Source organism: Eretmochelys imbricata, chromosome 1 (assembly GCF_965152235.1).
Source record: "Eretmochelys imbricata isolate rEreImb1 chromosome 1, rEreImb1.hap1, whole genome shotgun sequence".
In the NCBI taxonomy this organism is placed as follows: Eukaryota; Metazoa; Chordata; order Testudines; family Cheloniidae; genus Eretmochelys; species Eretmochelys imbricata.
In genome coordinates, this window is record NC_135572.1 from 216,954,837 (window position 1) to 216,978,838 (window position 24,002).

At 47.2% G+C, this 24,002-nt stretch overlaps 1 protein-coding gene across 1 annotated transcript in view; it reads right to left on the bottom strand.

The window, feature by feature from the left end:
* Positions 1-21,955, bottom strand: part of LOC144267786 (uncharacterized) — a 49,209-nt gene extending 27,254 nt beyond the window's left edge. Inside the window, exons 1-4 of the mRNA XM_077822121.1 lie at positions 21,481-21,955; positions 18,947-19,024; positions 15,306-15,469; positions 9,346-9,449 (exon numbers count right to left, since the gene is read on the bottom strand). Coding sequence (XP_077678247.1) covers positions 9,346-9,449; positions 15,306-15,469; positions 18,947-19,024; positions 21,481-21,808 — 674 coding nt within the window. The 5' untranslated portion in view covers positions 21,809-21,955. The remainder of the gene's footprint in view (positions 1-9,345; positions 9,450-15,305; positions 15,470-18,946; positions 19,025-21,480) is intronic.
* Positions 21,956-24,002: the final 2,047 nt, after the last annotated feature.

A 24,002-nucleotide genomic window follows, 5' to 3' on the forward strand; every position in this document is an offset into this window, starting at 1 on the left:
TTCACGATAAAGAGATGGAAGTACAGTGCTTGTATGAGATGAATTTAAAAATACTATTTCTTTTGTTTATAATGCAAATATTTGTAATAAAAAATAATAATATAAACTGAGCACTGTACACTTTGTATTCTGTCTTGTAATTGAAAAAAATGGTTACTAACCTTTCCGTAACTATTGTTCTTCGAGATGTGTTGCTCATGTCCATCCCCATGTAGGTGTATGTGTGCTGTGTGCATCGTTTCCAGAAGGTTTTTCCTCTCCACGGTATCTGTAGGGTTGGCTCCAGCACCGTCCCCCCCCACCCCCCGGAGTCATGCCCTCATGGTGCTGTATATAGGAGCCTGCTGCCCAGTCATCCCCTCAGTTCCTTCTTGCTGGCAACTCCGACAGAGGGGTAGGAGGGCAGGTTTGAGAATGGACATGAGCAACACATCTCGAAGAACAACAGTGACGGAAAGGTTAGAAACTGTTGTTCTTCTTCGAGTGCTTGCTCATGTCCATTCCCATGTAGGTGATTCCCAAGTAGATGCAGGAGGTGGGTTCAGAGTTCAATGACAAGCAGACTGTAGCACTGCTCTGCCAAGTTCAGCATTGTCTCAAGCCTGCTGCATGATGGCATAGTGGGTTGCGAAGGTGCGGACTGAAGACCACGTTGCTGCTCTACAGATATCCTGGATAGGAACCTGTGCCATGAATGCCACTGAAGACACCTTAGCCCTCATGGAATATGCCATCACTGCCGGAGCAGAGACTTTCACCAGGTCATAGCATGTGCGAATACAAGAAGTAATCGATGAAAAAATTCTTTGCGTTGAGACTCGGAGGCCCTTCATCCTATCTGCCACTGCCACAGAGAGCTGAGTAGTCTTTGTAAAGGATCTGGTCCTATCTGTGTAGAAGGCCATCACCCGCCTGACATCTAGCAAGGTCAACCTCTGCTCCTGGCTATTGCCATGTGGAACTGCGACACTACCTTTGGGAGGAAGGCCGGCTGGGGGTTCAGCTTGTCCTTGAAGAAGACCGTGTAGGGCGGTTCTGAAGTAAGGGCCCTGACTTCTGAGACCCTCCTGGCCAAGGTGATGACCACGAGGAAGACCACCTTCCACGAAAAATAAAGGAAAGAGCATGTTGCCAAGGGCTCAAATGGTTTCCCCATGAGTCTCGAGAGAACCAAGTTGAGGTCCCAAGGCAGGATTGGCTGTCTCACCTGCAGGTAGAGCCTGTCCAGTCCTTTAAGGAAATGGCTACAGAGCGGGTTAGCTAAGATGTACCTGCCTCTCATGCCCAGGTGTAAGGCCAAGATGGCTGCCAGGTGCACCCTAATCGAAGACACCGACAGCCACTGATGTTTTGGATGTAACAAATAGTCCAGGATAAACGGTATTGTTGTTCAAGTAGGCAAGATCCTCTTCTGCCTGGCCCAGATTGAGAACCTTTTTCCATTTTGTCAGGTAGGTGGCCCTGATGGATGGCTTTCTGCTCCCTAACAGAACCTCCTGAACCAGGTCCGAGCACGCTAATTCCAAAGGGTTCAGTCATGGAGCTTCCAGGCTGTCAGATGGAGGGACTTGAGGATCAGATGATGTCTGTGATCCTGGGAGATCAGGTCTGGAAACAGCGGTAAGGTGATTGGTTTTCCAACTGAGAGCTCCAGGAGGGTGGTGAACCAATGTTGATGTGGCCAGGCCAGTGCTACCAGGATCAGGCTTGCTCTATCCCCTTTGACCTTCATTAGGACCTTGTGTATGAGCAGAATCCGTGGGAATGCATAGAAAAGATGGTGTGGGAGAAGGAACATGTCTGCAAGCGAACCCAGACTGTAATTATGAAAGGAAAAGGACTGTAGACACTTCCTGTTGTACTTTATCACAAGCAGGTTGTCAAGGTTCCTTCCCCACTCTGAACTCCAGAGTACAGATGTGGGGACCTGCATGAAAGACCCCCTAAGCTTATTCTTACCAGCTTAGGTTAAACGCTGCCACCACCAAAGTGTTACACAAAGAACAGGGGAAGTGCCCACTTGGAAACGTCTCCCCCCCAAAATCTCCCCCCAAACCCTACATCCCCTTTCCTGGGGAAGGCTTGATAAAAATCCTCATCAATTTGCATAGGTGAACACAGACCCAAACCCTTGGATCTTAAGAACAATGAAAAGCAATCAGGTTCTTAAAAGAAGAATTTTAATTAAAGAAAAAGTAAAAGAATCACCTCTGTAAAATCAGGATGGTAAATACCTTACAGGGTAATCAGATTCAGAACATAGAGAATCCCTCTAGGCAAAACCTTAAGTTACAAAAAGACACAAAAAAAGGAATATACATTCCCTCCAGCACAGCTTATTTTATCAGCCATTTAAACAAAACAGAATCTAAACGCATATCTAACTAGATTGCTTACTAAATCTTTACAGGAGTTCTGACCTGCATTCCTGCTCTGGTCCTGGCAAAAGCATCACACAGAGAGAGAGGATCCTTTGTTTCCCCGCCCCCCCCCTCCAGCTTTGAAAGTATCTTGTCTCCTCATTGGTCATTTTGGTCAGGTGCCAGCGAGGTATCTTAGCTTCTTAACCCTTTACAGGTGAAAGGGTTTTTCTTCTGGCCAGGAGGGATTTAAAGGTGTTTACCCTTCCCTTTATATTTATGACACAGGTCTATCTAGGGAGCTCCCTATCTCTGGAAAATGTCCCTCACAACATCTGGGTAAATGGACCAGTTGTGATTGGAAAAGGACCTGTTGAGATGATCTGCTAACCCATTCTGGGGCCCCAGAAGGTAGGAAGCCTCGACTTCCTGGCATAGGTGAGAGGAGTGCGCTTTATCCTTTCTTTATATAGAATATCGATGTTGTGTTGTCTGTAAGCACTGACACACACTTGCCTTCCAGGTAGGGCTGGAACATTTGGCAAGCACACCACTCTGAGTTTTCTCACATTGATGTGTAGCAAGAGCTCCTCCTGGGACCACAGGCCTTGAGTCCTGAGGGCCCCAGGTGAGCTCCCCATTCCAGCTCAGAAGCGTCAGTGACTAGAGACATTCATGGCTGTGGTCTCTTGAATAGAACACCTGTGCACAACACCCCTGGGTCCAACCACTATAAGAGGGAGTCGATCACCGAAGGGGGAAGTGTGACCACTCTGTCCAGGCAGTCCCAGCCTAGTTGGTACGTGGTCATTAGCCAGGCCTGAAGCGGTCTGAGTTGCAGCCTCATGTGCTTTACCGTGTACATGCACGACACAGTGTGCCCCAGGAGCTTCAGGCAGATCCTCACAATGGTGGTGGGATATTTTCTGAGGTCTCTGTGATTGAGCTCCGCATCTGGAACCTGGCTTCTGGTAAGAAAGCTTTGGCCTGGACTGAGCCGAGGACAGCCCCTATGAACTGTATCTTTTGGATGAAGCGAGGTTCAACTTTTGCGTGTTGAACAAGAGGGCTAGCCTCTGGAAGGTTGACAGTACTAATTGAATCTACTCTTCCATCTGAGCTCTGGACTGGCCTCTGACCAGCCAGTAATCGAGGTAGGGATATACCTGTACTGTTTCTCAGGAAGGTCGCAACCACTGCCATCCACTTTGTGAAGACCTGCAGGGCCACTGACAGGCCAAATGATAATACTGCGAACTGATAGTGCACATGCCCCACAACAAAGCTCAGGAATTGTCTGTGGTCCGGGAGTATGGAGATGTGAAAATATGTGTCCTTCAGGTTGAGAGTGGCAAACCAGTCTCCTGGATCGAGAGAGGGGATAATGGAGGCCAAGGAGACCATGCAAAACTTTAGCTTCTTCATGAATCCGTTGAGGTTTTGCAGGCCCAGAATGGGATTGAGGCCACTGTTGGCGATGGGGATTAGGAAATATCAGGAGTAAAAACCCCTGTCCCATAACTCTGGAGACCTCCTCCGCTTCTTCCACTTGTAGGAGCGTCCGCAGCTCTTGAATTAGAAGTTGCTTGTGAGAACGGTGTGATGGGTTACCCCCGACCCACAGATTCGGGGTGCCACCTGATGTACTGGAGTCCCTCTGAGCCCGCCCGTTCCAGCAGCCTGGGCTCCCTCACCCTGTCCTGCTGTGCCAGGCCCTCAAGCCTCCCCTAGCACACACACAGGTAGGGACACACCCAGCTGTAGAATCACACAGAGTCTGCAATCAGTTTGCTGTGGGAAGACTCAGCTCGGGGATTGCCCAGCATTCAAGTGCACATCCCCTCTGGAGTGTAAACCCAAAATTGTATTGTCTTGCGCTGTTCAGAAATCTATACAGTGTAAGCTCATGAAAATCGCCCCCTCTCTCCAGTGGCGGCTCTACCAAATTGCCGCCGCAGGACATGGACTGCCGCCTCATTCTGAATGCCGCCCCAAGCACCTGCTTGGAAAGCTGGTGTCTGGAGCCGGCCCTGCCTCTCTCACTGTGGAAGAAGATATGCAGGGCTTCCCCCCTGCCCAGTTATGAATTGCAGAAACTGGGTTTTAGAATAAACAAAAAACAAATGTATTAACTACAAAAGGGAAATTTTAAGTGATTATGAGGCATAGCAAACAGATCAGAGCAGATTACTGAGTAAATAAGACAAAACACGCAAACTAAGCTTAATACACTAAAGAATGCTGGCTACAAATAATAATTTCTCACCCTAAATATTGTTTTAAACAGATTGCAGAGTTTCTTGAGGGTAAACTGTACTGGTTGCACCTTAAATCTCCAGGTATTCCTTTCACAGGCCAGACACCTTCCACCCTGGGTCCAGTTCTTTCCCCAGTTCAGTCTTAGGTGTTTCCAGCAGACATTTTGGGTGGGGATTCTGTGAAGAACTGACCATGATTAACTCACTCCCCAGCCTGAAATAGGATTTATATATGGCAGGAATCCTTTGTTTCCCAGTTTGATCCGCACCCCCTCCTAATGGGAAAAATACTAGCAGTTCAAGATGGTGTCCAGTACCAGGTGACTTTATCACCTGACCCTGCAGTGTCCAAAGCAGCATCCCAGGAAACTTCTTAGGAAGGAGGGAGATTAGCATCTTCAAAGACCTATTGTTCTCCCTAATGGCCCATCCAGGTTGACTGCATTCTGTCTGGTGGGTGTTTCCCCAGGTACAAACACAGTTGTAATTGTTACATAGTTCATAGTCTTAACTTTAGATACAAACATGGTACATGCATACAAATAGGATAATCATATTCAGTAAATCATAACTTTTCCAATGATATCTCACATGACCCATCTTGCATAAAATACATCTTAGTTATGCCATATTCATATTATAACAATATTTCTGTGAAGAATATGGGGTGTCGTGTCACAAAGGGTCCCTGAAAAGAGACGAGGAAATAGGGCAGGAGGGAGAGGAAGAACTAATTCAGGAGTGTATCCTGGTCCTATTGTGCATAGCACCCAGCTATCTGAGGTGATATGGGCCCACGCCCGATAGAAGTGGGATAGCCAGTCCACAAAAATAGGGGAGGATGCCATCCAGGGGTACACCCTCAAAATGCCTGCTTGGTGCCAGATGACTGCCTGGTGGGCCCAGATCCCTGGATTGAAGAGAATTAGAAGGAGGTCGCCTCTTGTAATTCCTGCCCTGCCTTTGACTATAGTCTTGTCTCAGTTGTGACCTGTAGAACTGAGGCAATGGCTGTAACTTGAAATGTTTTCTCAGTAGGGTCATGGTGTGCGGTCCCAAAGACTTCAGCATGGCCCTGGAGTCCTTCAAGCTCTGCAGTTTGGCATCCATTTGCTCAGAAACCTGTGCAGTGCCTTCAGAAGTCAGGGCTTGGATTGTCTGCTGCCCCTCGTGAGGGAGGCCTGAGGTCTGCAACCGAGAAGACCTTCTCATAACCACCGCCAACACCATGGTCTGCTCAGCTAAGTCAGCTACAGCCAGAGACACCTGCAGGGATGCCTTTGCTACCACCCTGCCCTCCTCGACCAAAGCTGAGAACTCTGCTCTGGACACCTGGGGCAATTTAAATTTTGTCATTGCTCCCCAAATATTAAAATAATATTGGCTACAGAGCATTGCTGATTCGCAACGCAAAGCTGGAGCCCCCCTGTGGCACAGATCTTTCTGCCGAAATGGTCCAGCTTTATGGCATCCTTAGCCTTCAGGGTATGACCCTGTTGCCTTTGTCTCGCTCGTTTGCTGCTGAGACTACTAGGGACCCAGGAGGAGGTGGGTTATAAAGATATTCAAATCCTTTTGGTGAAACTAAGTATTTTCTCTCCACCCTCTTTGCCATAGATTGCAATGAAGCTGGAGTCTGCTACAGTGCCTTGACCGGTTCTAAAATGGCACTACTGAGAGGCAGAGCTACCCTTGATGGACCCAATGGTGCCAAGATATCCACCAGAGCATGGGAGGTCTCTGAAACTTCCTCCACCTCGATCCCGAGGTTTTGAGTGACCCTGTTCAGCAGTTCTTGTTGCGACTTGTGGTCATCTTGTGTGGGCACCATTAAAGTTCCTGCAACCGCCTCCTCCGGTGAGGAGGTAGAGGATACTAGAACCAGTACCGGCACTTGGTCTTGCCTGTGAACTCCTGATGGGTCCCGTGGTGCCAGTCCCTGAGGCACAGTACCAGGCTTGGTGCCTTGGTCATGTCCCTGTACCACTAGAGGACGAGGCAGTGCTGGGGCTCTACTTTCTGATGCCACTGAATATGACTTCCTCGACTGAGGTCCTTGGGCCTGGTGAAAAGCCCAAGGAGTCCAAAATGGCCATTGCACCAGCATCTGCCATTGTGCTGGCCAGCCCATTGGTAGGAATCCCTGAGTTGTGTCCTTTATTCAGCACAGTTGGCCCAACCAGTGACAGCTCCTTTGTGAGTCTGATGCCAAGGATTCACTGCCCAGAGACCAAAGGGCTGCTAGATGGTACCAGCAAGCGGTGCCGGGATGGGCTGTTGCATCATTGCCGGCTTTCCTTTTGACAACGCCTGGGGTCTTGATACCGAAACTGTCCTTGCTTCCGGTGCCGGCTCGCGTCTAGTTGGTGATGGAAGTACTGGGAGGGACGTCAGGTCCCATGTTGCCTGGAACTCCTCAGCAATGCACGGGAGTGCCAGCCCTACACTCCTGTGGCTCTCCAGTGGCACTGGACGCGACAGCTCCCTCCCTGGGGTTGGGGTCAACAGTGCCACAGTAGCAGTTGTTGAGTCTGAGTGGCCCTGTGCAAGTCTCACTCTGCCAGAGTCCTTATGACTGGTGGGCTTTGGGGTAGGGGAGTGCCCCCATCAGTTTTGCACTGCTTTTTGTGCAGTACTGGGGAACAGGAGCAGTGCCGCCTACGCTCCTGCACCAACCTCCTCTGTACTGGCAAACTGTGGCAATGCCGGGAGTCATGTGATGCTGATGAGGAGTCCTTCCTCGGTGCCAGAGAGATTGGGCTGCGGTGTCTGTCCCTCACAGAAGCCTCACACTCCTCACAGAGGCAGGGGTGCTCAGTGTCCAGTCGGGGTGACCCGGCTCTGAGGGATGAAGAGCCGCCTCCATCAGGAGGAACTTAAGTCTCTGTTCCCTTCCTTTTGAGTCCAGGGCTTAAAGCTGATATAAATTCCTCTGCGATCACGCAGCTGGGATTCACCCAAACACTTGAGGAAAGTGGAGTGGAAATCACTGATAGGCAGAGGCTTGTGGCAAACCTCGCATGGCTTAAACCCCAGAGACGGAGGCATGCCCCAATGCTGGAGCAGGAAAGAACCCATGAAGCAGGGTCCTACTCTATGCTACCAACTACTAACTACCGCAAACACTAACTACAAACTTTTATATAATTATTTACAGGAAAATGTACAAGAAAGTCCACTGGGGAGGGTACCTGCAGAGCAAGAAGGAGCAGTTCCAGCAACCGTCACAGGCAGAAAGCTGGAACTGAGGGGATGGCGGGGCTGCAGGCTCCTATATACAGCACCATGAGGGCACAACTCCTGTGGGTGCTGGAGCCAACCCAATGGACACCACTGAGAGGAAAAACCTTCTGGCGATGGTGCATGCAGTGCACGTACACCTACATTGGAACGGACATGAGCCAGGACTCGAAAAAGAATCAATATATTTGAAAATGTAGAAAACATCCAAAAATATTTAAATAAATGGTATTCTATTGTTGTTTTACCGTGCAATTAAAACTGTGATTAATCATGACTATTCTTTTAATCTCACGATCAATCACAATTCATTTTTTTAATTGTCTGACTGCCCTAGTTAAAAATAAAATGATTTAAGATACAAATATCAGATGGTAATATTATTTGGGGGCTTATTATTTAGTGTTTGGGTATACGATTGTTTGGTTTTTTAAAAAGGAAATTCCTAAACAAAAATTCCAAAACATCCAAACGTTAAAATATGGGGAATACCCAGGTAAGCTAGCCAAACAATCTAACTCTGCCCTGTAGTGATAACATGAGGAACATGAAAAACCTAATATAGCTTTATAAATCCGCTTCATCTAATCACAAACATTATTATGCACTAATCATGTTTGGTTATTGCATGGCATAGCTACAGGCAAAGTTTAAGTTGTTTGGGTGCCTTAACTGTGCACTTCCATACATAAAATGTTTGGTTCTCCACTTGTGAGGTAACTCCCTTCTCTTCATGTGTTGGTATAATAATGCCTGCATCTGTAATTTTCACTCCATGCATCCGAAGAAGTGGGTTTTTTACCCACGAAAGCTTATGCCCAAATAAATCTGTTAGTCTTTAAGGTGCCACTGGACTCCTTGTTGTTTTTGTGGATACAGACTAACATGGCTACCCCCTGATACTTGACAAAATGTTTAGATTTGTTTTATGTTGAAGTCAGTTTCCTGAGTTCGTAATACTTGTCTTTGGGATAATTACAATATCCCAGTGATGTTTTACTTCCAACGTACTGATACGTTTAATATATTTTTTATTCAGGAATATTTATGAAAGCTCTTCATATTCTCCTGTGTCTAGTAGTAACACATTCTATATTTTTGCTGCATTTCTTTGTTCTCTGCAGGCTTAACAGACCCTGTTTATCTTATGTATTTCCCTGGTTCATTTTCTGTAAGAGTGCTTTTTGTACTAGGGAAAAAGCAGAGCAGTTTGGAACTATACCACTGTCAGGAGTGTCTATTGCCAACTCCACGCATTCAAAAATAATGAGATTTTTAAAAGTAATGCATTTTGTGTTCTTTTTATTTATCATCTGGGTTGCAATGTTAGGGCTCATATTTTCAAGCTTTTCTCTACATCATAAGCACTGAAACTTACTGGTTTTGTATAAAAGTCATGTGTAGACAAGCCCTAACTCTGCATTTGTTTAATTACTTCCCTTATTCTTGATCAGCATCAATATATTAGAAACTCAGAGGGAACTTACAGGTCTGTTGTAAGTGGAGTGCCACTGACCCAGTAGAAGCCTTCTTCTCGCTTGCGCAATCCAATCCAAGAGTCTTGCATGTGCATACGCTTAGTGAGGAAATGCTAAACAAGACAATGTTTATATTAATTTGAATTTCCCCACTGGGCACTTTTCTGTACCCACTCAGGAGGGATGATTAGTCATTCTATCAAGGAGTTCTCATTGTTATTGCACAGAAAGTGATGGGCCTGATTCTGCACTTACATCTGTCTTACACTCATGTAACTCCAATGACTTTAGTGAAGTTACTTGTGGTTTACTCCAGTGCAAGTTATTGCTGTTTATTGTTTACACTGCAGAAACACTTAGCAGTCCCAACAAGGTCAGCGCCCCACTGTATGCTGTTCTGACATACGGTAAAAGAATCACTGCCTTGAAGAGTTTACAATCTTAGTTTAAGTCACAGTGTAATCTAACCTAACCTGAGTGAAACAAACAAAGAGCAGTGGAAGGTAGCAGGAAAGGGAGGACAAGGTAACAGAAATATGAGCATGTTAGCATGTGGAACTCATTGCCACAAGTTATCACAGAGGTCAAGTGTTGAGCAGGATTCAGTAAATCATTAGCTATTTATATGGCTAGCAGGAATATTCAGGATTATGACTGTAAGGGGGTTTATTTAAAAGATTTGGAAGGGATATTATAACAGACTGACAATATCCTGTAATATCCTGAACAAACCTTATGGAATTAAGATAAAGTTTATTGAATTAAGTTAGACCTTATTGAACAAGGCTTAATACTTCTGGTGTACAATATATTAAAAATGTAACTGTGTATATGTTGTTGGGGCATTGTATGTATCTTCTCTAATAGGAGGGGGATGCTAATCAACTTCTTCCTTCATCACCCTTTGAGGCCCCACGGGGAGATAAGCATATGTTAGTTCCAATTGTATTTTCCAGGGAAGAGACGACAAAGAAAAGAATTTTGGATAAAAGCCTGCATTTAAACTGATTCTAGGCCTCATTTTTGATGCAGCAAATGGACATTTGATAACAGCCTTCAACTACCTGAAGGGGGTTCCAAAGAGGATGGAGCTAGGCTGTTCTCAGTGGTGGCAGATGACAGAACAAGAAGCAATGGTCTCAAGTTGCAGTAGGGAAGGTCTAGATTGGATATTAGGAAACACCATTTCACTAGGACGGTGGTGAAGCACTGGAATGGGTTACCTAGGGAGGTGGTGGAATCTCCATCCTTAGAGATTTTTAAGGCCCGGCTTGACAAAGCCCTGCCTGGGATGATTTAGTTGGGGTTGGTCCTGCTTTGAGCAGAGGGTTGGACTAGATGACCTCCTGAGGTCTCTTCCAACCCTAATATTCTATGATTCTATGACAGGAGCCCTAGTCTATGGAGGGCCCCAATCCTTAGGGGAGGACTGGAAGGACTTGGCTATTAAGACCTCATAAGATTGTGTGCTTGTTCTGACCTGGAGCTTTGATAAGCTTGTAACCACAAAGAAACTTCTAGAGTGGGGTGATGCCTGGTAAGCTTATTAGCATTCATGGAGGTTCTTTCACTGTTTTTAATGTTCTCCCTGTAATGCTTTTTACCTTAAGAGTAAAGTTGGCTTGCTTAGAAAGAGCTGTGTGGTAACTTGTATCTATAGTAATCACTCTGTTATCGGTCTCTGAAGAGAATGCAAGCAGGTCTGGTCAGACAGACTATCTGTGCTGGGAGATACACAGTGAAGGCAGGGAACTGTGCAGCCTGGAAATACCGCAGTCAGAAGGGAGTGAGACACGGGGTCTCCACGAAGGAAAGCAACAGCTGGGCAGCTGGAAGCCAAAAGTGGGTGCCGTTGCTGAATTGCTGAGGGGAAATACAGGTGCAGTTACCCTGAACTTTAACAGATGTGCTTCCTACCAAAAGCCAATCGCCAACTAATGGTATGAAGAAGAAACTTTCACTGTGGGCACATTTATGTAACTGCCTTCTCCAGGGTTTCTTATACTTTCTTCTGATGCAGCTAGTATAATGGATGAGATGGATCACTGGTCTGACCCAGTGTAGCAATTACTATGTTCCTTTTTTTTTTTTTTTTTTTTTTTATAGACTAGCTGTGATCAGTTTATAGGTATAGAGCAGTGGTTCTCAACCTTTCCAGACTACTGTACTCCTTTCAGGAGTCTGATTTGTCTTGCATATCCCAAGTTTCACCTCACTTAAAAACTACTTGCTTCCAATATCAGACATAAAAATACAAAGGTGTCACAGCACATTATTACTGAAAAATTGCTTACTTTTTCATTTTGTCTAGATGAAATTTTTGTTTGCACTAACTTCGCTCGTGCTTTTTATGTAGCCTGTTGTAAAACTAGGTAAATATCTAGATGTGTTGATGTACCCCCTGGAAGATCTCTCCATTCCCCCAGGGATACATGTATCTCTGGTTGAGAACCACTGGTATAGAGCATTGTTACTGCTGAATTCCTTTCCAATACAAATAAATAAAATTAGATTAAAAAGCATAGACTAAATTCATTCTTGATGTAAATTAGTGTAAATTGACTTCAGGACTGAATTATTTCCCTGTCACTATGTTATCACCAATAAAATCAGTAAATCAGATAAAACTCTGGCTTTCTGACCATATTCAGTGATTAAAGTAGGACAGAAAGCTCAAATATCAGTCTATCACAGAGGTGGGCAAACTTTTTGGCCCAAGGGCCACATCTGGGTGGGGAAATTGCTTGCAGGGCTGGGGCAGGGGGTTGGGGGGCAGGGGCGGAGTGCGGGGAGTGGGAGGGGGTGCGGTGTGCAGGAAGAGGCTCAGGGCAAGGGGTTGGGACAAAGGAGGGGTGCAGGGTGTATGAGGGGCTCAGGGAAGGGGGTTAGGGTGCAGGAGGGGTGTGGAGTGCAGGAGGGGGCTCAGGTCAGGGGGTTGAGGTGCAGGAGGGGTGCGGGACGCAGAAGGGGGCTCAGGGCAGGGAGTTGGGGTGCAGGAGGGGTGCAGGATGCAGCAGGGGGCTCAAGGCAAGGAGTTAGGGTACAGGAGGGGTTCAGACTCCGGCCCGGTGCTGCTTACCTAGAGTAGCTCCGGGGTGGCAGCAGCGCGCATCAGGGCCAGGGCAGACTCCCTGCCTGCCCCGGCCCCGCGCTGCTCCACTCCGGGAAGTGGCAGGCACCATATCCCTGCACGGCCCCTGGGAGTGGGGTGGAAGAGGGGCGCAGAGGGCTCCGCATGTTTCCCTCGCCTGTGGGTATCTCCCCCGAAGCTCCCATTGGCCGTGGTAATCCATTCCTGGCCAATGGGAGTTTTGGGGGAGGTACCCACAGGCAAGAGCAGCGTGCGGTGCTCTCTGCTCCCCCACCCCACGGGCTGCACGGACGTGGTGTGGCCGCTTCCCGGAGCGGCACAGCGCCACGGGTGTGGCAATCCCATGGGCCGGATCCAAAGCCCTGAGGGGCTGGATCCAGCCCGCAGGCCGTAGTTTGTCCACCCCTGGTCTATCAGAAACCAAACTTTCCATAAGAGTACAGTATGTTACCTGTTCAGTATATTACTCAGAATACACAGGTTCAAGTTCTCATCTAATAATAAGTAATGATGCAGCAATGTCACTAGTGTTGATTAACCCAGTGTGGTTGGACAACAACAGGAAGGAATGAAGATATGTCCGTGCAAATGACAAAACAGTGAGTTAGAATCCAAGGAAGGCCAAAGTAGATCAGTCCCGATCTACACCAAGGGATGATCTACAGTCAAGGGATCTACAGTCAAGGAATCTAGTCCCACCTTGGCATAGTTGGTGTGTATCTCTAATAGGGATGAAGACCAAAATGTTCAAATCTGGGTTATTTAAAATTAGGCAACTACATCCATATTTAGGCATTAAATAAAAGTGACCTGAAGATCCACTGCTCCCAGTGCGATATGGAATTAGTTGCCTAATTTTAAGAACCCATGTTTAACACTTTGACCTAAGTGTGTGTCAAGGAGAACAGATAATACCTGGAGGCAAGGAACCACAAGAAACAGCAGTGTAATCATTCCACATCATTCACTGCTTTCCAGAGGGAGAAGGGAGAGATAGGAAGGGAGAAACAAAAATTTACAGAATTTAGAGACTGGAGTGGTAAAGAACAGAGACCACAACTAGAGTACTCTCCTGATATTGTAGTCCATACCCATAGCTCTGCAAAAGCACCCCCTTTAATCTAAGGAAATTTTCTCCCACTAGTGCCTGCAACCCAAGGAATGAATTGGGCTCATTGTTTTAAGATTCTGATGGCTGTCTTACATTCTTTTAAGGTGGTCAGATACCACAGGTATGGCCATGATATAAATATATTGACAGAGGAGCAAAAACACCACTCCTGTTGCCAAAATTCTGTTAGAAGGAAGTGGGTTAAACTAATGAGGCATCATCACTCATCTGTCTGAGACCATGAAAGCCCCTCCACAGAAATATTATTCCTATGTTATTACATGGTTTCAGGGAGATGACTAGGTGTGGAAAGGATATTGAAGAACTGTCCTTCACAGCACTGTCCCCCTTCAAACTCATTTTGATTTCCCTACTGGCTATATCAATAAGATGGAATCCCACTCCATGGTATCAAACTTCTTCAGTAAGACGATTGACCTAGTATATATAGAGAAACCATGACAGCTAAGCCACTGAGGCCAAAGGTTGTGGGGCCAGGAAGTTGTGTGGATGTAGTGACCTCCATCTTGGTGCCTGGCCTTCTCAGAATGGTCTCATATCTCCAGGTTTTCCTCATTAATCTTAGGACCTCTATGATGTTGGAAAACCATGTCTCCCACTTATTACATGGAAAGGAGTACTTGTGGCAACTTAGAGACTAACACATTTATTTGAGCATAAGCTTTTGTGAGCTACAGCTCAGTTCATCAGATGTATGCAGTAGAAAATACAGTGGGACAGTACACAGAGAACATGAAACAATGGGTGTTACCATACACACTGTAACGAGAGTGATCAGGTAAGGTGTGCTATTACCAGCAGGAGAAAAAAACAAACAACCTTTTATAGTGATAATCAAGGTGGGCCATTCCCAGCAGTTGACAAGAACGTGTGAGGAACAGTGAGGGGAGGGGATAAACATGGGGAAATAGTTTTACTTTGTGTATTGACCCATCCACTCCCAGTCTTTATTCAAGCCTAAATTAATTGTATCCAGTTTGCAAATTAATTCCAATTCAGCAGTCTCTTGTTGGAGTCTGGTTTTGAAGTTTTTTTGTTGAAGAATTGCGACCTGTAGGTCTCCTAACACGGCTGCTACTCTGAAACCTGTCATTACTACATGGAGAGGCAGTCTGTCTTCCCTCATCTGCACTTAAATTTGGTGGGAATTCTGCAGCCTCAAAGCCAAGGAGTCTTTCACATATGTGGACTCTGGGATTGTCTTCTAGGTGGGAAGCAGTTATCTAGTCTATAATTTGTCATTCTCAAGTAATAAAATTAATATGACTCATGATAGATGTTGTTTGTATGGGCCCAACCTTTTCTGGGGGTTTCTTTCTCCCCCATATTTAAAGGAAGACATCAGATTTGCAAGTAGATGATACTGGAAGGTGACCTCCATTTCACTGAACCGTGTTTTACAGGATCTGATTTCTTTACCACAGATCCATTCATCTCTGTGTCCTGTGAGCTTGGACATGCACTGGAGGGAGGAAGGGACAGGAAGGGTCAGGAGATTAATAATTTCACCTATAATTTGCAAGTTCAAATCCAGCCATCAGGGCAATGTGTGCATTGCTGCTGCCTCTGCTGGTGTTAAATAAAGGCCCTTGGTTTCCTGGACTGACAATCTGGCATCTTTCACTATCTGACTAACATAATTTTTTATTTTACAAAGATTTAAAAGGACAAATGTTGAATGAGAAAGTGGGGACATTACAGGAGCTAAGGGAAGAGACTAAATGAATTTTGTTTTTATTCCCTTACCATTTCTTGATGGTTTTCAATCACAGCAAGTGAAGCTTCATAAAGGGAACAGAAGCTCTGACTGGAGTCCCAGTCCTTCTCCTCCTCTGAGAGGTAATAACATTTCTTTTTGAAGTACAGCCAGTCCTCAGGGCATGGCTCAGAGGGCAGGGAGATGGGAGGTTCTTTATAGGAGAAAAGACATACAAATAAAAAGGGGAAAAATGTGTCATAGTTCTTTCTGATAAAATCTCCCAGTTCAGGTTCTCTGGGGCAGATTAATCCAGCCAAGTTTAGCCCTTCTGAAGCAAGATTCACAGTGAATGTCAGAGGAAAAAACAAACTAAATAAAGAATAATAATGCACCTAATCCTGCAAGCCCTTCTGCATGCAGAACTCCCATCGGTCTCAGCAGTTGAGGGAGCTCAGCACCATGCAGGATTGTGCCCTCAGTGACATGCCCAGGATCTCAGTGACCGTCTCATCCTCCATGAGTACCAATGCACATCCTGAATCACGAGCACCTTCATCACCAAAGGCACCAGAAGTTCTCTACCACTTGAGCTATACTTTAGCTGATAGTAGTAACAAGCTCTTATCTTCTTTTTGGGCCACTTCACTCACCTCATGTCAAAATAATTGGGCTTTACACATGTGAAGTACTGTGGAGAGGAGGAGGAGCTTGTGGGGAGTGAATATATGTCCCAGTCCCTGTGGCCAGAACCTCCTGCTGCTCCAGCTTCTCCTCACCATTTTTGTGTTGTGTTAGATCATTGGATCTGCATAATTGTCAGTCATGTAGCCATTCTCCCAGCCTGCCCCAAATACCACCTTCTGCATTGGCCTACGTAGGACTGGTGTGAAATCCCTTTCTGCAATGCACAGAGAATATAGAATCTGCTTCCATCTGCACAACCTCATCGGGGGCATAAATGGTGTCAGGGGCTTTGCACAAGGGATCCTCACCAGGGTGAATTTCACCCCATGGTGAATTATTATTTATGTCAGAGTAACTCCCAAAATATCTCACAGCACTGTACTGACATGTAGACAGATGTATTACTGACCCCAAAAGCTTATTAACCAATGGCAGCCATGAAAAAAGAGCTACAACAATAGATGGGAAAATTGGAGGATGGCCAGAGGAGGGTGTGATGAAGTGGGGATTCTCCCTTGTTACATTGTATGTGTGAGTCTATGTGAGTTTTACTGTTTTGCATGAATACTGTGTGTGCCTCAGTTTCCCTGTGTGCTGCACCAATGCCTAGGTAGTGGGAATAAGGGTGCGTGACTTTGGCTAAGACCCTCAGGGGGCAGGTGAGGCTGCTCCAGCTGCCTGTATGTAGGCGATGCTTGGTGCTCTTCATAACCTGAGACCCAGGAGGGGGATGCAACCAGGTGATGACTAGGTGACTTTGCCTGGGAAGCAGGACAAAGACAAGGAGAAGGAGAAATGGGGGTGCCTGAGGTCAGGTCGCTGGAAGCTGGCAGTCTGCTTGGGGGGACTGGAAGAGGGGGAGTCCAGGGCATCTGGCCCAGGACCTCCCAAGATGGACTTGGCTGGAAGTCACTGATTTCTGTGCTACCAAACTCTGTTCTATGCTGTGTTCCTGTCGACTAATAAACCCTTTTGCTCTACATGCTGACTGCTGTGTTGGGGTGCAGGGCCCCCTGGCTTCCCCAAGAGCCCCATCCAGGTGGACTCACTGCGGGAAGCGCACGGTTTGGAAGGGGATGCTGAAAGCTCCAAGGTCAGATCCAGGAAGGTCGAAGCTGTGTAAGCTTCTTGCCCTGGTGACAGTATGCTCAGAGAAAGTAGGCATGCTACCCCAGAGTCCTGACTGGCTTTATACGGCATAGTTCCAGAGCATTGCCCTGGTGACTCCATGACAGAGGGTTGCAGAAAATAAGGTCATGTACACTTAAAATTTTACCAGCAGAGATACATCAGCTAGGGGTATGATTTTTACCAATATAGCTATGCCAGTAAAAGCCTTAGTGCAGATGCAGTTATATCAGTATGACAGTGCTTATGCCAGTATAGCTTATGCTGGGCAGGGAAACAAGCATTAACTATACTACTGTAAGTACTTTCATACTCATAGAACTTTGTCTACAGAGGGTTCACCTGGAGTTATGCACATCTTGTTACAAAACGTGTTTGACAACATGTATAAAACTCCCTTAACTCACTTAAATCCTCTTCCAGGGTAGAGTGCCCCTATATTCAAACTCCCAACCCCATCCTCACTCACCATTCAACCTCTCCATCCACCACCCTCTCTAAACATCCAACCATCCTCTGTCCTCATTCTACATGGCAACTCCTTGGCAGGTCATCCTATGACCATTCCATACCTACTCCTAGCAGCCTGCTCCTTCACGAGTTCTCCCCCCCCCCCCCCTCCCCGGGCTATTGTGAAAGTTTTCAGTAACAAAACTTGATAAAGGAGAAAAAAACCTTGATTATTAGGCAATACACTTGCCCTCTCCAATCCGGAGGCGGTACTTGCAGGAGCGGGCAGCACACGGAGACCTGCTGACCCCCACTCCCCTCAGGGGGCATGCAGAAACGTGCCAGCAGCAGCCAGCCGCATTTGCTTGCGGGAGCGGTGTGGGGCCACGGCATGCAGGCAGCCTGCCTGAGCCCTGCTGCGCTGATGGCCGGGAGCCGCCTGTGGTAAGTGCCTCCCAGCTAAAGCCTGCACCTCACACCCCCTCCTGTATCCCAACCCCTGCCTCAGGTCAGAACCCCGTCCTGCCCCCAAACTCCCTCCCAGACCCTGCACTCCCTCCTGTACCCCAATCCCCTGCTCCAGCCCAGAGCCCCCTCCTGCACCAAACTCCCTCCCAGAGCCCACACCCCTCACCATCTCCTGCACCCCAACACTCTGCACCAGCCCAGAGCTCACTCCTGCACCCAAACTCCTTCCCAGACCCCGCACACCCTCCTTTACTATAGTAGGAATGTGCGGCCTGGTACAACTTACCAAAATTCGTGGAGTGGCCCCCCCGCAAAAATTATTGTCCGCCCCGATCCAATGGCAGGTTGGTGTGGAGTAGGAAAATGGGATCCTTTCTGGTCTCCAATGAGTTAGGGGCTAGAGTTGGCTGAAAAAGGGGAATCCTTTTCTGGAAAAATTCTTTCCATTTTGAAAGAAGTTATGTCCTGAAGCTAAACTTATTTTCGTCAGAAAATTTCTGACAGCTCCGTTAGGGTACACAGGGCTGCATTTCACCCTTAACAAATGTTTAATGAACAATACGAAAAAATAAAACATAGAAAAATAGCAAATGACCCCACAGAATGTTTGTGGGAAAGGGGCACAAAAGGTCGAGTTAAGAATAAAAAGGTAATTTTATTGCTAAATCCTCTGGATTTTATTAATTTGTGGGGGGGAATTAAACAGTTTTGGAATAGCAGACTTCATCATTTTTTAAGATTCTATATTGAAGTTATTCCGCCTCAATAGCAGCATCACATTGCTGTAAAGATGCCTGACATAATAAAATGAATCAATGGGAGTTCTGGCTTTAGGCCCCAGCATTTCCAGTATTGTTGGATACAAGTATTATTGCATTTGACAACTGAAGTCCTAGAGCATGATAGTTAGATGAAATGTACAGTACTTCAAATGGCAAAAAATAATACAAATACTTACTCAGGAAAATTACCAGGACCAATACCAAAATCCCAACAGCAACAGTTCCAGCAATGAGTTTCTGGCCTGAGAAAAATCCTGAAAAGGTGAAGATCATTAAAGGCTTTAACATGTGTTTCAGGTTTAGGACTACTGGCTGGGAGTTAGGCTGTGCACCACAGATCCAGATAAAGGAGTCCTCAGACAACACTGGGACAATTTCTAATCTCAGTTACACCAATGTAATCCTGAGCAACTCCACTGAAGTCAAAGAAGTGGTTGCTCCAGTTTTACATCAGTGTAACAGGGCTTTTCTACACACAGAATTACAGTATTCCTGATTAATGTCACGTGTGGACACTCTTACTATTTGCACATGGATTATGTATGCTAAACATGAAGAAAGCACTTTTCTTATGGAATAATAGTGGCCACACATGGAGTAATTCAGGAACAGCTACTGTGCTTTAAATTCACACCCTATCTTAATCAGGGTCAATTTTCAAGCATATACAACTCCTGTGTGAGATCAGAATCTGCCCAGTTGTGTCTACCTAGCAAATCCACCCAACACAGTCAACCAGTCAGCCACATGTACATACCTGTAATCATGTTATATTAATGAATGCAGCAAGATGGGATGTTAGATGGGGTGGGATCTGAGTTACTACAGAGAATTCTTTCCTGGGTGTCTGGCTGGTGAGTCTTGCCCACATGCTCAGGGTTCAGCTGATTGCCATATTTGGGGTTGGGAAGGAATTTTCCCCCAGGGCAAATTGGCAGAGGTTATTTTTGCCTTCCTCTGCAGCATGGGGCATGGGTCACTTGCTGAAGGATTCTCTGCACTTTGAACTCTTTAAACCACGATTTGAGGACTTCAGTAGCTCAGACATAAGTTAGGGGTTTGTTACAGGAGTTGGTGGGTGAGATTCCGTGGCCTGCATTGTGCAGGAGGTCAGACTAAGACGATCAGAATGGTCCCTTCTGACTTTAAAGTCTATGATTCTAATACAAGATGAGGTACTTGAGTGGGGTTGGGGGGGTGTGGGGTTGGGGGGCATGGGGTGGGAGACAGAGAAGAGTTAGAATCTTATATGAGAGGAGCAAAGGGATACAAAGGATACCAGGACAAACCAAGGACAGTAGTGACTTGGATTTAAAAGAGCATGTCTACTTGAAATCTAATCAATTTAGAATATATATGTTCGTTAAAAAGGAGCCTCAGGCTCTATACCTGCTCCTGAATACCCCTACCAATTGCTGTGGTTTTATAATCACATTTTTCTAGTTTCAAAAAGTTTTGTTTCACGCCTGTTGTTGTATGAAAGAACCACACAAACAACAAGGAAACAAACAGCAATCACATTTCCCATAGATTTTGGGGCCAGTTTGAGAAGTGCAACTTTCATAGGGGGCAGCCCCAGACAGAGGCATTCAAAGCCACTAACCGCTTCTGACTTTTTGGCCTTCCTGTACAGGGACAGTAGAGAGTTTGACTCAGCACAAGACCCCAGACCCGCAAAGGTATTTCAGTGGGAGTCAGGCACCTAAATACCTTTCAGGATCTGGGCCAATGTGCTAGCAAATAGAAAGTAAATGGATATTCTTTCTCTAATCTCTTTTAGTTACAATAATTTTTGATGTTATTTGTAGTTAGTAGGAAACATTTTCAGAGAGAAGTATGATTTTTAATTGGCAGTATCCTTTTAAATAAGCAATGGCTTTACGTTTTCCTAGTGCACCTGTGATAATCCCTGCATAAAGAGGTATGCTTGAAAGGGTGTGAAAGAGTGAGGAATCTATTGTTTTGTTTTTCCAGTTAAATAAAAACACATTCTCTTGATCACAGAATTTACAAGTGTATTAAGATGCACTTGGCTGACAAGATTTATACTTTGTTCCTGAAAAACAGACCCATAATATTGCACAGTTCAAATGGCAGAATTTGGGGCAGGAGGCCTGGCTGCACATCTTGAAAGCGAATCAACTGTTGGGGTGAGGGGCCTCACCACTGGATTTTGTGAGAGAGAGAGAGCGTCCATTCCGAAGTCAAAATGTGGGCGCAGCCCCGCACTCTGAGCAAAAAGCCATTGTGTTGTGTCCTTCGCGTGCAACTAGCGCTTGCAGCAAACTCAGCCCCCACCCGCACCCGATCGGGGCATCTCGCTAGGACCGCGCAGAACTCAAATCTGGGACTTCGGCAGTCTTTCCCAACCTGGATGTGGCGCCCAACTTCCCCCGCGATGGAGGTGTTCAGCGTGGCCCCTTTCCGAGATGGATGTGGCGGGGTTAATGTAATTAAACATTACAACCTCCTCCTGTAATATCGTCCCACCGCCAGCCCGCTCCCTTTTCTCCCTCCCACACAATCCCCATTCTTTGGTCATCGTCCCCGAACACGACCTTTTCTCTTCTCTTCCCCCATCCAAAATCCCCCCACCCCCAAAGGTGGGCACCCTTCCCCCCCAAATGGTCTAGGCCCGTAACTGCAGCGGAGAGGAGTGGGGACAATTCAGATCGCACCAGCTCCAGTCTCCTGGAGTAAAAGCTCTTACCGGACACAGCTGCCTTCATCCGACTGAACGGCTCCCCGCACAGCTTCCAGGTCCAAAAAGTTGCATTAGTCGGTAACGAAGGGCTCCCGATGGCAGGAGTACACCGAGGACTCGGCTCTCCCGACCCGCGGCGAGGCTGGGGCTCACTGCCGGCGCCGGGTGCCCACCGAGTGCCCTGCGAGCTGCGATCTTCCGGGGTTCCCGGGGGTGCTGTGCTTGTTAACGGCTCTCTCTCCTCTCGGCCCCCGGGCAGGGCCCCAGAGGCTCCTGACGCAGCCCGAGGAGGAATCCCCCCTTCTCCTTCCCTCTGGGCCCCGACAGGCTCCATCCCCGCTGGGACGCGGCCTCGGAGTGATCGCGCTTCCGCAACGATCCGGTTCCCCCCTTTCACTTTCGTGCCCGGGCGCCCGCAGGAAAGGCAGCTGCTCTCGGGGGCGGGCGGGCGGCCTCCCCCCGGTAGCACCCCCCTGCTCTTCCCTGGAGAGGCAAGCAGGGAACGGGAAGGGGTGGGGAACGGGGAGAACAGTGCCTCCAGGGGGCGACGAGGGCAGAGCGGCACAGGGGGAAGGGGATGGTAGGTGGAAGGCACAGAGAACAGCGGACTGAATAGCAGGTGGAGGGGTAAAGGGGAAGGGAGATGGGAATGACCTGGGAGTAGAGAAGAGGTTACAGGGTGGGTAGCACAGAGAAAGGAGGGGATGCCATGGGCAAACAGCAGGAAGTGGTACGGAGAAGAAGGGGTGGCATGGGACACAGGGGAGAAGGTGAAGAGATGGCACAGAAAGGAGCCTAGGCATAGTTTGACGGCTATATTTGGGAAGGGGAGGGGCAAAGCACTGAAGCCATTCTCCCCCCACCTGCAGTGGTCCCTGGGCTGCTGGTGCCAGGGTCGGGGGAATGGGTTGGGATGGCTTAATGGGGCATCCCCAGCTACTGCTGTCTGCTGTGGCAGCCTGAGCAAGGGAGCTGTGGCCACTCTGGCAGCAGCTCCTGCCCCTTGTGCCTGCTCTGGTGCCCCCCTGTGCTGCTGCAGCGCACTCCCTGCTGGGGCTGCTGCTGGGGGGACAATACATGCTGGCCTCCCGCTTCCCCCTGCCCCCATTTCCGTATCCAGGGATTTCCCTACACACACACACACACCCCTGAGTTTTCCCAACACCTCTCCCCCCACTCAGTTATATGCAGTGTTGCCAATTTACTGGGTTGGAAATTTGAATTGACATTGAAACATTAATACACTTTAAAAGCATACACAGTATATGAGAAAATATTTTTACCTGAGAAAACATAATGGGTTTGAAAAGTATGAACAAGGACTACCTTCCTCACACAGCTGTTATTTATGACAATGTTGGTGAATTTGTTTGCGCTATATTGGCCTACCTAATCATTTCAAATTATGATTTGTAAGCCAGGTCTGAATGAGCTCTCCCCTGACATCTAGTGATGAGCCAGTGGTGGGTGGAAAGGCTTCAGGAGCAGACTGTATATACATGAACACACTTACTCTGCCTAGGTATCCAGCAAACACAACTGTGCTGCTCAAGTGATCGATTTTGGCTGGTGTTGGGTTACAAATCACTTTAGTATTGAAAGTGGGAGTCATGAAATGTTATCCTTATTGTACGAGTAAAGGGTGGCAGAACTGTACTTAGCCTGCCTGAATTCGGGAGGGGGTGTCTCCCTCAGTGCTTAATTTGTGTTAGGGCTTGCCAGAGCTGAGCCCCAGCACCTGTGGGTGTGGCAGTTCATAGCCCTGGGACCTCTGGGCTTGTCACATCAGTTATGAAAGTAAAAAACTTGCTTGAGCCCCAGCACCTGTGTTGTTACAAATTAAGCACAGGTCACCCTCAGCTGAACTGCACTCCCTACACAGGAGGTTTGGATGCCATATTCTAGTGAAGAGAGAGAGGTGTTTTGCTTGGTGGTGTGGGCTCTGCCTAAAAGTCACAGGCAATATCTGACCTGCCCCTCTCTCCTGTTTAGAGTTAGAGCTGATTAGGCTCCATAGGGAGTCTTTTGGTTTGTTAAGTGACCACTTGAGCTGAAATCACTGATAATCAGGTCTGAGTGCTTAGATCTGCTGTAGGACAGTGTTTCTGTGGAATAGACAACCCAGCCTTCACTAGAAGTGAGGTTCCCCCACTGAGAGTTGAAATCACTGAGAGCTGGGTGGAACCTTGAGAGACCGACTCACAGAGGTCACAGTGGCAGGTGACAGCAGAAGGTGACAGTGCCAGGCCATTGGGGACAGAGCGGTGGAGTGAATGGTGGCACGATGAACAGCAGCGGCCAGAGCATTTGTTTGTTGGACTATGTTTTTGTGACTTTGCTCCAGAATGCCAGATTTGTGACAGGATGGGCAGGGATGCAACACCATGCTCTGAGTGTCCCTAGCCTCTGTTCACCAGAAGCTGGGAGTGGACAACAGGGGATGGATCACTCGATGATTCCCTGTTCTGTTCATTCCCTCTGAAGCACCTGGCATTGGCCACTGTCAGAAGAATCACAGAATCATAGAA